This window comes from Mobula birostris, chromosome 11, assembly GCF_030028105.1.
Source record: "Mobula birostris isolate sMobBir1 chromosome 11, sMobBir1.hap1, whole genome shotgun sequence".
Classification (NCBI taxonomy): domain Eukaryota; kingdom Metazoa; phylum Chordata; class Chondrichthyes; order Myliobatiformes; family Myliobatidae; genus Mobula; species Mobula birostris.
The window spans coordinates 53,022,598-53,035,262 of record NC_092380.1 but is presented as its reverse complement, the minus strand read 5'-3'; the positions used below and the strand labels follow the sequence as shown (position 1 = coordinate 53,035,262).

General features: G+C 43.3%; 1 protein-coding gene across 1 annotated transcript in view; it reads left to right on the top strand.

Moving 5' to 3' along the window:
- The window catches only part of LOC140205082 (dual specificity protein phosphatase 8-like), a 293,888-nt gene that overhangs the window by 45,764 nt on the left and 235,459 nt on the right, over positions 1–12,665 (top strand). The window contains exon 2 of the mRNA XM_072272246.1: positions 3,527–3,913. Within this exon, the coding sequence (XP_072128347.1) occupies positions 3,683–3,913 (231 nt within the window). The 5' untranslated portion in view covers positions 3,527–3,682. The remainder of the gene's footprint in view (positions 1–3,526; positions 3,914–12,665) is intronic.

Sequence of the window (12,665 nt, the reverse complement as noted above, 5' to 3'; positions counted from 1 at the left end):
TTTCATGGAAATAGTTAAGGTATAAAAAAGACAAACAACCGTTTAACTGAGTTACATATCTATTCAAATGAAATACAGAACAAATTAGAAAACCACCAAATCTACTCAAATACTATAAAACTCTGCTTTAGGTATACTGGCAATGAATTGCATAGATTCATTACTGTCTAGCTAAAGAAATTCCTCCTCATCACTGTTCTTATTGGACGTCCCTCTCTTGAGGTGGTGCCGTCTGCTCCTAGTCTCACCCACTATAGGAAACATCCTGCTTGGATCCACTCTATCCAGACCTTTCAATGTTCACTAGGTTTCTATGAGATTACCCCTTATTCTTCTAAACTCCAGTGAGTACTGGTCATCAAAATCTCCTCATTAATCCTTTAATTTCCAGAACAATTCTCATGAACCTCCTCTAGGCCCTCTCCAATGCCAGCACATCTTTTCTTCGATAAGGGGCCCAAAATTGCTCACAATACTCCAACTGTGGCCTGACCAATGCTTTATGAAACCTCAGCACCGCATCCTTCCTCTTGTATGCTAGTCATCTCGAAATAAATGACAACATTGTGTTTGCTTTCTTTACCATTGACTTAACCTGCAAGGTAGCCTTTAGGGAATCTTGCACAAGGACTCTCAATTCCCTTTGCACTTCTGATTTTTGTACTCCTCCCCATTTGAAAGTAGTCTACACCTTTATTCCTTCTACCAAAGTACATGATCATACAACTTTGCTACACTACATTCCATTTGCCATTTCTTTCCCCTTTCTCCCAATCTGTCTCAATCCTTCTGGAGATTCGCTGCATCCTCAACATTACCCGACCTTCTACATCTTCTTACCGTCGGCAAACATGGCCAGAATGCCATTAATTATGGCATCAAATCATTGACATTTAATGTTAAAAGAAGTGGTCCGGAAACCAGCCATTGTAGTACACAACTAGTCACTGTCAGCCAACCAGAAAAGGTCCCCTTTATTCCCACTCTTTGCTTCCTGCCAGTCAGCCAAGCTTCTGTCCATGCCAGTACCTTTCCTGTAATATCACGGGCTCTTGTATTCTTAAGTAACCTCACGTATGGACCCTTGTCAAAGGCCTTCTGAAAATCTAAGTAGACAATATCCACTGACTGTCCTTTGTCTATCCTGCCTGTTACTTCCTCAAAGAATTCCAACAGATTTATCAGGCAAGATCTCCCCTTAAGGAAACTATGCTGACTTTGACCTAGTTTGCAATGTGCATCCAAGTACCCTGAAATCTTATTCTTAATAATAGAGTCCAACATTTTCCCCACCACTGAAGTTGGTCTAATTGACCTATAATTTTTGATCTACCTCCCTCCTTTCTTAAGCAGTAGAGTGACATTTGCAAGTTTCCTGTCCTTCGGAACCAATCCCAAATCTAGTGATTTTTTGAAAGATTAGTACTAATAATTATTACTCCACAATCTCTTGAGCTACCACTTTCATAACCCTGAGTGTATTCCATCTAGTCCAGGTGACTTGTTTACCTTCAGCCATTTCATCTTCCCAAGCACCTTCTCCTTAGTAATAGCAACTACACTCATTTCTGTCCCCTGGCACACTTGAATTTCTGGCATACTGCTAATGTCTTCCACAGTGAAAACACGCAAAATACTTATTATTAGTCTGCCATTTAATTTTCCAGCGGTCTGATAATCCACTCTCACTTCTCGTTTACTCGTTATATATTTGGAAAATAAATATTGTAACCTCTTTCATATTAATGGCTAGCTTACCTTCATATTTCATCCTTTCTCTCCATATGACTTTTTAGTGTCTGCTTTTGGTTTTTAAAAGCTTTCCAATCCTGTAACTTCCTACTAATTTTTGTTATATTATATGCCCTTTCTTTTGCTTTTTTACTGTCTTTGACTTCCATTGTCAGCCACAGCTGCCCCATCCTTCCTTTTAGAATATTACTTCATCTTTGAGATGTATCTATTCTGCACCTTCTGAATTGCCCTTAGAAATTCCAGCTATTACTGTTCAGTCATCCTCCCTGCAACCAGTCAACTTTGATCTGTTCCTCTCATGCCTCTATAGTTCTCTTTATTCCGCTGTAATACTGATACATCTGACTTTATCTTCTTCCCTTTAAACAATAGGGTGAATTCATCATATTATGATCACTGCCTCATAAGGGTTTATTTACCTTAAATCCCTAATCAAATATGGTCCATTACACAACATCCAATCCTGAATTGCTTTTCCCTGGTGGGTTCAACCACAAACTGATCTAGAAAGCCATCTCATAGGCATTCTACAAATTCCCTCTCTTGGGATTCAGCAACAACTTGATTTTCTCATTCTACCTGCATATTGATATCCCCAATGATTCTTGTGTCATTGCCTTTTTTGTGTACCTTTTCCATCTCCTGGTATCATTTGTTTCCCACATTCTGGCTACCTTTGGAAGCCTGTATACAACTCTTTGAGTTTTTTTTTACACTTGCATTTTCATAACTCTAACCATAAAGATTCTACATCTTCCGATCCTATATCACCTCTTTCTAAGGATTTGATTTCATTTTTTTTTACCAATGGTGGCACCCCAACCCCTCTGCCTGCCTGCTTGCTCTTTTGATATAAGGTGTTTCCTTGGATGTTAAGCTCCCAACTATGATCTTCTTTGAGAGAGAATGAGGAAACCTGATTTTCTTCCTGCTACTAGCCTAAAAGGGGGTTAGTAAAGCAAGAGCTTAGGATATCAGGATGTGTCTAGATTAGGAGCATTTTGTACACTGTGTTTGAGAGTCCAAAGGTTTTCTTCAGAGTTCATTCTGGTCATGCTAGATAATAGGCGAGTTAATGAATGGACATTTGAAGCGATGTATTTGAAGTACTTTGGTCATGTGTTGAATAGGGATGTGAAAGTGGAGGTCTAGTTGGCGACCTTTGGGCGTACATGTTGAATAGTGATTTGGAAGAATGCTGGAATCTGTTGGTACCTGTGAGAGGAAACTTAATGCCTGCTCTCCAGCAATAAATAATCCAACACACATTTGAGTGGATAAATACTCCCAGCAGCTTCTTGATAGGGCAAAATTGAATTGGAATTGATTTATTATTGTCACATGTAGTGTAATACAGTGAAAAGCTTGTCTTGCATACTGTTCATACAGATCAATTCATCACTCGGTGCATTGAGGTAGAACAATGCAATACAATAACAGAATGTAGAATGAAATGTAACAGCTACAGAGAAAGTGCATTGCAGGGAGACTATAAGGTGCAAGCTCATAAGGTAAATTGTGAGGTTAAGAGCCCACCTTATTGTACGAGGAAAACACTTAGTTGCCTTGTAACAGTAGGATAGAATAGCCTGGTGGGACATGCTTTCAGGCTTTTGTGGCTTCTGCCCAATGGAAGAACTTCAATTTGTACAACATTTATGCCCTCTGTGAAATAAATGTGGGGCTATAATCCCCCTCATAAAGTTTGATGGGAGGTCCTGCAGCCAATAATGTATTGTTCTGACTAGTAATTCATTTCTTTCTTCCATAGGATGAAGCAGTTGAGAACAGCGAGTAGGAGTGGCTGGCCCTTGGCACGGCAGTAACACCTTGATTACCTTAACCTCCTCGCAAGGGCCATTTCTCTTCTTTTGACCTGGCGCTGGGGTGAGAGGGAGGTCTTTCTTCCTGAAGATCTGGCCCAACGATGGCAGGGGAGAAAGCTAAGCCCAAAGTGATCGATGCCGAAAAGCTGGCCTGCCTCCTGCAGAGTGGCGTGGAGGGCACCCTGGTGATTGACAGCCGCTCGTTTGTGGAGTACAACACCTCGCACGTGCTGGGCTCAGTGAATATCTGTTGCTCGAAGCTGGTGAAACGGCGACTGCAGCAGGACAAGTTCTCCATCGCCGAGCTCATTCAGCCTTCCTGCAAGATGAAGGTATCGTGCCTTACCCGTTGACCTTTGAGCACTACTCCCCAGAGTGGCAGGAAGCATTAACCAACGTGTACCTCCCGCACATGCTTTCACCTATCTTGTGTGGCATTTGCACATGTGGGTTTCTTTATTTGTAGTCTGCCTGTCTCGACATGTGGCTCTGATTTTTTTCCTCCTTCTCCGTCTCCATCTGTCAGCCTCTCTCCCTTTCATAGCTCACCCTAAGCATTTAAAGGCTCTCTGCAGCTTTCTCTCTCTTCCCGCCCCCCCCCCCCCAAACACTTGGCTTCACTTGCTCCTGTGCAAAGGCAATAAAACTACAAATAATGAAAGAGTGGATTAAGTCTGCGCTCTTGAGGCCTGCGGTGATTGGATATAAATGACATCATGGTCCTGGACCCGTGGAGCTAAATACTGTGGCAGATTGATGGGACAACATATGTAGCCTGGCACTGAGCCTGGTGTGATTGATGCAGGGCGATTATGTGCTGCTTGCAAGCTTAATTATAATTTTGCCATTCTGAAGTGTTGGATATTTATCAGCCAGCACCAGACCACCGCCCCCCCCCCCCATTTCCAACACAAAGCACTTGCTATTTTTGTCAGTGTTTGAGAGCAAAACTCTTCCCACCCCCACACACTGTCCCTTAGACAAGCAGTCCGCTAAACCGAATGTGGCCTGTCCCTTTATTCATTCCAGCACTTGTTAACTAGTTGATGGGATCTCCAAATTCGGTTGTCTGTCAGTAGCCCAGAGTGAAACCGGTAACAGCCAAGTAACTGCGAAGCCACTTCCTATTGATCAAGGTTTACTAAAGATTTGTTAAGAGAAATCACCAGGAGTTGTCCTGATAACTCAGCTGTTTGAGGCACTGTTGAATTGGTTTATTAATGTGACACGCACCAAAGTACAGTAAAAATGTTTACATGTGATTTATATATTTCATTTCATTATATCAGTGCATTGAGGTTGTACAAAGGAAGTATTTTTTTTGATGGACTCTAGATCATGGTCTCTGGGGGGCGTTGCTATGGCTTGTGTGGTGGGGGAGGCTGATGCATTTGCTGAAACTGATGGGGGAATGGAGAGGGTTGATGCCTTTGCTGCCGCTTGCCCATGGGAGGGGGCTTTTGGGGTTCTGACATTCTGTCTGTCATTCTTTGGGGGTTTTCTTCTGTTTTGTGGATGTCTGCGAAGAGTAAGGATTTCAGGTTATATACTGTATATGTTCATTGATATTAAATTCAACCAATGAAAGCAAAATAAAGAGTTAAAGTTACAGAGAAGATCAGTACAGACAGACAATAAGGTCAGAAGTTGGGTCGGGAAGCCTCTTGAATAATGAAATGGGCAACATTCCTGGCAGCCATGTTGTGGCAATTGAGTTATGTTCCTTACTTTTTTTTCTCTCTGAAGTTTACACTGTGTAGTATGCTGACCAAGAATATGAAGGGTTTTGTTCTGTTTTTCCTTTTGTATATATATTTTTATCATGAATAAAGTCTACTACGGAAATGAAAAAAGATAAGGGCCATGGCCATAATGAGGTAGTGTACTACATCATTCAGTCCAGGTAGAGCCAAGCTCTTTCTTCTCAAGTCTCTGCTTAAAATTAAAACGTGAAGAGCAGTGTTGTAAGAAAAACCTTCATCTGTGTCCTGTTTCACATAGTAGTTTGTCATACTTTATTAATCCCGGGGGAAATTGGTTTTCGTTACAGTTGCTCCATAAATAATAGTAATAGAACCATAAATAGTTAAATAGTAAGTCCAGGACCAGCTTATTGGCTCAGGATGTCTGACCCTCCAAGGGAGGAATTGTAAAGTTTGATGGCCACAGGCAGGAATGACTTCCTATGACGCTCTGTGCTGCATCTCGGAGGAATGAGTCTCTGGCTGAATGTACTCCTGTGCCCACCTAGTACATTATGTAGTGGATGGGAGACATTGACCAAGGTGGCATGCAACTTAGACAGCATCCTCTTTTCAGACACCACTGTGAGAGAGTCCAGTTCCATCCCCACAACATCACTGGCCTTACGAATGAGTTTGTTGATTCTGTTGGTGTCTGCCACCCTCAGCCTGCTGCCCCAGCGCACAACAGCAAACATGATAGCACTGGCCACCACAGACTCGTAGAACATCCTCAGCATCATCTGGCAGATGTTAAGGGACCTCAGTCTCCTCAGGAAATAGAGACGGCTCTGGCCCTTCTTGTAGACAGCCTCAGTGTTCTTTGACCAGTCCAGTTTATTGTGAATTCGTATCCCCAGGTATTTGTAATCCTCCACCATGTTCACACTGACCCCCTGGATGGAAACAGGGGTCACCGGTACCTTAGCTCTGCTCAGGTCTACCACCAGCTCCTTAGTCTTTTTCACATTAAGCTGCAGATAATTCTGCTCACACCATGTGACAAAGTTTCCTACCATAGCCCTGTACTCAGCCTCATCTCCCTTGCTGATGCATCCAACTATGGCAGAGTCATCCGAAAACTTCTGAAGATGACAAGACTCCGTGCAGTAGTTGAAGTCCAAGGTGTAAATGGTGAAGAGAAAGGGAGAGAAGACAGTCTCCTGTGGAGTCCCAGTGCTGCTGATCACTCTGTCGGACACACAGTGTTGCAAGCACACATACTGTGGTCTGCCGGTCAGGTAATCAAGAATCCATGACACCAGGGAAGCATCCACCTGCATCGCTGTCAGCTTCTCCCCCAGCAGAGCAGGGCGGATGGTGTTGAACACACTGGAGAAGTCAAAAAACATGACCCTCACATGTACAGTACTGTGCAAAAGTCTTAGGCACCCTAAATTTTTTATATAAAAGTTTTGTTTTGGATGTTTATTTTCTGCCTTCTGCATTAGTGTGTCAGTCAAAAAGAACAAATTTTAGATTTCCAAACATTCATTTTCCCAAAAATAAGTTAGAGAAATATTTGTATTTCATTAAAGAAAGTAATATATTAAGTAATAAACCACTTTTCAAATAAAAACTTGATTATAGTTATATAGCCCAGTGCATGATTAAACAAAGATAATAAACAGGTGCTAATGATCAATGACATAATGAGATTGAACTAAACTGATTAACTGAAAAAGAAATGGATGTCGAAAGAATCAAACTGGGCGAAGAATAACCAAACTAAAAGGTGAGGGTGTGGTAGATGTAAGAATTTAACCTTCAAATCATCAAATCCTACACTATGGTAAGAGTGAGCATAGCAACAAGACACAAGGTGATCGTCCCGCATCAGCAAGGTCTCTCCCCAAGCAGAAATTTCGCAGCAGACTAGAGTTTCAAGATGCACTGTCCAAGTTCTTCTGAAGAAGCACAAAGAAATGGGCTAAGTTGAGAACTGGAAACACAGTGGTTGGCCACAGAAGCTGAGTGCAGCAGACGAGAGATGCATCAAACGGATGTCCCTCCTAAATCAGAAGAAGTCCTGTACTGCAATCAACTCTGGATTGACAGAAACCATTGGAACGCAAGTACACCGCTCTATAGTCTGGAGAAGTCTTGTCTGAAGTGGTCTTCATGTAAGAGTTGGTGCCAAAAAGCCATTCCTCTGAAGTGGAAGCAAAGCCAAGAGACTCACCTACACACAAAAACACAAAGGCTGAGGTGCTGAACAATGGTAGCAATTGCTCTGGACTGACGACTCAAAATTTGAAATTTTTGGCTCAGGCAGAAGGCAGTTTGTCTATAGATGAACTGGAGAGCACTGCATGGGTGAGTGTCTGCAGCCAACAGTGAAGCACAGCGGAGCTACCTATAGGTTGAGGCTGCATTTCTGCAAATAGAGTTGGTGATCTGTTCAGAATTAATTGAGTCCTCCATGTTGAGAAGTACAATCAGATTCTCAACCAGCACACAATACCATTAGAGAGGCACCTGATCAGTCCCATCTTCGTTCTGCAGCAGGACCGTGACCCCGAACACATGGCCAAGATCATAAGGAATTATCTTCAGAGAAAAGAAGAACGAGAAGTTATGCAACTGATGGTATGGCCTCCGGAGAGCTCTGATCTCATCTTCGAGGCTGCCTGGGATTACCTGGAGACCAAAGCAAATGGGACAGCCAGAGTCTGAAGAATAACTGTGTCAAGTTCTCCAGGATGTTTGGAACAATCTACCAGCTGATTTTCTTATCAAAGGGCATGACTGTACCCAGGAGTATGGATGGAGTTTTTAAAGGGTGGTCACACCAAATGTTGGTTTGATTTAGTTTTTTATTGTTTACTGCTGTTTGTTTTTTTTCATGTTTAGAAACTTTTCAATTCATTATTTTTGAAAGCACCTTTTGTTTTACAGATTTTTTTGTTACATATGCCTAAGACATTTGCACAGTACATAGGCTATTAGAAATAGGTTAATTACTGACATATGAGGTGATGTGAAACTTGTTCTGTGGGAGCAGTACAGTGCAAAGACAAAAATCTATAAAACACAGAAAATGCAAGAAAAAGGAATAATGAGATGGTGTTCATGGACCATTCAGAAATCTGATGACAGAGGGAAGTATCTATTCCAAAATCATTGAGTACGTGTCTTTGGGCTGCTGTACCTCCTCCCTGACAGTGGTAATGAGAAGAGGGCACGTCCCTGATGACAAGGGCCCTTAATGATAACATGCTGCCTTCTTGAGGCACTGCCTCTTGAAAAGGTTTTCTGCAAATTCCTTTCTGTGGCTCTCTGATGAGGTAGTGTCTCCAAAGTTTGGCATTGTTGGGTTGAGAATGCCCCTAAAGGAATACAACACAAAGGATCACAACATTGAGGGAAAGGTATTATTGGTTAAAGGCTCCACCATCAAATGGCTGCCTTTAGCTTGTGTTGTGTTTGTTGCAGGGTGTATATACATGTTTAACAGCAATGCAAGAAACTCCTGACAATTACATAAAACTATGCGCGTTATCATCAAGGCAGGATCTGTTAACTACCAGTCGGTTGTGTTCCCTAGAGGGATCCTACCTAAAGTGGTTTCTCAGAACAGATGTAATTATTCTAACATCATGAAATTGTGTTGCGCATTGAAGTTGAAAGTTGAAATTTATTATCAAAGTACATGTATGTCGCAGTATACAACCCTGAGGTTCATTTTCTTGCAGGCATACTCAGTAAATCTATGAATCAAAGACCACACTCAACAGCATGGACAAACAACCAATATGTAAAAAAAACAACAAACTGTGAAAAGACAAAAGAAATAATACTAATAAATAAGCAATAAATGTCAAGAACATGAGATGGAGTCCTTGAAAGTGAGTCCATAGATTGTGGAAACAGTTCAGTGATGGGGCAAGTGAAGTTGAGTGAAATTATCCCCTCTGGTTCAAGAGCCTGATGGCTGAGGGGTAATAACTGTCCCTGAACCTGGTGGTGTGACAAATGAAGCTCCTTTACCACCTTCCTGATGGCAGAAGCAGCAAGAGAACATGACCTGTGTGGTGAGGGTTCCTGATGATGGATGCTGCTTCCCTGCAGCAGTGTTTTGTGTAGATGTGGTGGGCCAAATCCACCACTTATAGGATTTCCGTTCAAGGGCATTGGTGTTTCCATACCAGCCTGTGATGCAGACAATTAATATTCTCTTCACCACACATTATAGAAGTCTATCAAAGTTTTAGATGTCATCCTGAATCTCTGAATCTTCGCAAACTTCAAAGGAAGTAGAGTGCTGCTGTGCTTTCTTTGTAGTTGTATTTACATGCTGGGCACAGGACAAGTCCTCTGAAATGATAACGCCAAGGAATTTAAAGTTGCTGACCCTTTCCACCTCTTATTCCCCCGATGAGGACTGGCTCATGGACCTCCGGTTTCTTTCTCCTCAAGGCATTAATCAGCTCTTTGGTCTTGTTGGCATTGAGTAAAAGGTGGTTGTTGTGGTACCAATCAGCCAGATTTTTAATCTCCCCCCTCTTTGCTGATTTGTTGCTGCCTTTGATTTGGCCAAAGACACTGGTGTCATCAGCGAACTTAAATATGGTATTGGAGCTTTGCTTAGCAACAGAGTAAGTAGAACAGGGGGCTAAACACACAGTGTTATGATGGACCTGTGCTGATGGAGATTGTGGAGGAGATGTTGTCCCCATTCTGAACTGACCAGGATCTGCAGGTGAGGAAATTGGGGATCCAATTGCATAAGGAGGTCTTGAAGCTTATTGATTAGTTTTGAGGGAATGGGAGTATTGAATGCTGAAATGTAGCTGATAAAGAGCATTGTGATGTATGCATTTTTACTGTCCAGATGTTCCAGGGTTGAGTGAATAGCCAATGAGATGGCATCTGCTGTTGATCTGTTACATTGGTAGGCAAATTGAAGCAGATTCAAGTTGCTCCTCAGGCAGGAGTAGATACGTTTCATCACCAACCTCTCAACGCACTTCATCACAGTGGATGTTAGTTTCACTGGCAAATAATCATTCCAGCAGGTTACCACGTGCTTTTTGGGCACCCGTATATTTGAAACATGCTTGAACCAGGTAAGTAACTCAGTTTGCTGAAGCGAGAGATTAAAGGTCATGGTGAACAGACCAGCCAGTTAATCAGCATAAGTCCTTAGTACTCACCAAATACCCCATCTGGGCTGAAAGCTTTTCTTGGGTTCACCCTCTTGAAGGATGCTCTCACAACGCTAAAAAGAGGGTGTTTAGAGATGGAAACAGGGAGGAGCTGAGGGCAATACAGAGGGACCTGAAAGCAAGGATCAGGGAGGCTAAGGACAGGTACAGGAGGAAGCTTGAGTGGAAACTCCAGCAGAACAACATGAGAGAGGTCTGGAGGGGGATGAGGACCATCACTGTGTTCTGGCAAACTAGCAACAGAGAAGCTGAGAGCAGTGTGGGCAGGGCCAACGAACTTAACCTGTTCTTTAACAGATTTGACATTGTGACCCCTGCCCATCCCCCACATGAGCCATCTGTTGTCGGCCCCCAATCAACACATGTTCCACTCTCCCCTCCTACCTCTCCTCACAGTCCCTCACCCTGCTCTCATGACTATACCCCTTCCCCACACGAAACCACCACGGTGGGCTTCACGGCTGAATAGGTGAGAAGACAGCTGAAACGTCTCAACCCAAGCAAGGCTGCAGGACCAGATGGTGTCAGTACCAGGGTGCTCAAAGCCGGTGCCCCTCAGCTATGTGGAGTACTTCACCATGTATTCAACCTGAGCCTGAGGCTCCAGAGGGTTCCTGTGCTGTGGAAGACGTCCTGCCTCGTCCCTGTGCTGAAGACGCCGCGCCCCAGCGGCCTCAATGACTACAGACCGGTGGCATTGACCTCCCACATCATGAAGACCCTGGAGAGACTTGTTCTGGAGCTGCTCCGGCCTATGGTCAGGCCACACTTAGATCCCCTCCAGTTTGCCTACCAGCCCCGACTAGGAGTTGAGGATGCCATCGTCTACCTGCTGAACCGTGTCTACACTCACCTGGACAAGCCAGCGAGCACTGTGAGGGTCATGTTTTTTGACTTCTCCAGTGCGTTCAATGCCATCCGCCCTGCTCTGCTGGGGGAGAAGCTGACAGCGATGCAGGTGGATGCTCCCTTGGTGTCATTTTTTTCTCTCTTTTTTTTTTAACCAATTTTCTCCGGGATCAATAAAGTACGACTATGACATTGGCCTCAGAGACTGAAATCACCGGGTCATCGGCGGCTGTGGGAGCTCTTGAATGTTCCCCTAAGCAAGCACAGAGCTCGTCTGGAAGTGAAGTCCTGTTGTCACCCATGTCGCTTGATTTCACTTTGTAAAAGGTAATATCATTCAAGCCCTGTCACAGCTGTCGAGCATCCTTCATTGAGTCATGTTTGGTCCAGAGTTATCCCTTCACCTGTGAGATAGCTTTCCATAGATCATACATAGACTTCTTGTAGCATATTTGGTTGCCAGATTTGTATGCTTCTTATCTGGCCCTCTGCAAATTAAGGATCTCATGGTTCGTCCAGGGCTTCTGACGAGTTAAGACGCCAAATGATTTTGTGGGATTACACATATCTACAATTGTTTTTATGAAGTCTGACAACTGTGGTGTTTTCATTCAGATCTTCTGAGTCCTTGAACCTGGCTCAGTCTACTGACTCAATTCAATCCCGTAGCTGATCCTCTGCCTCCTGCAGCCCTCTTTTTTTGTCCTTATTTGGAGTTTTGCTCTTTAGTCTCTGCCTTATCCAGGTAGGACAGCCAAGTGATCAGATATTCCTTTGGACAGTTTGGGCATGGAACGATAGGCCTTCCTTATTGTAGTATAGCAGTGGTCTAGTGTGTTGGGGCTTTTGGTGCTACAGGTTGTATGCTGATGGTAAATGGATGGAGATTTCTTCAAACAAGCCTGATTGACGTCACCGAGTATGATTTGAAATGCATCTGGTTGGAAAATTTGTTGTTTGGTGATGGCTGCATGTGGTATCTCGAGTGCTTGATCGTAGTCGGCCATTGGTGGTATGTAGACTGCAGTCAGGATCATGGACGTGAACTCTTGGTAAATCAAATGGTCAGCACTTGATCACTAGGTTTTTCCAGGTTGTGGGAAAAGACAAGTACAACAAAGCTGTCATATCAGAACATCACAGCGAATTTATCATGAAATACTCACCCCAACCTTTTGCCTTTTCTGAATCAGCAATTCTGTGTATTGAGAGCATTCAGGTGTTCTTGGAGAATCTGGGGTTCTCTAAGTTAGCCACATCTTGGTAAAACCCAGAACACAACAATTTCTCATTTCCCTCTGAAGCAGCAATCTTGCCCTTATTAC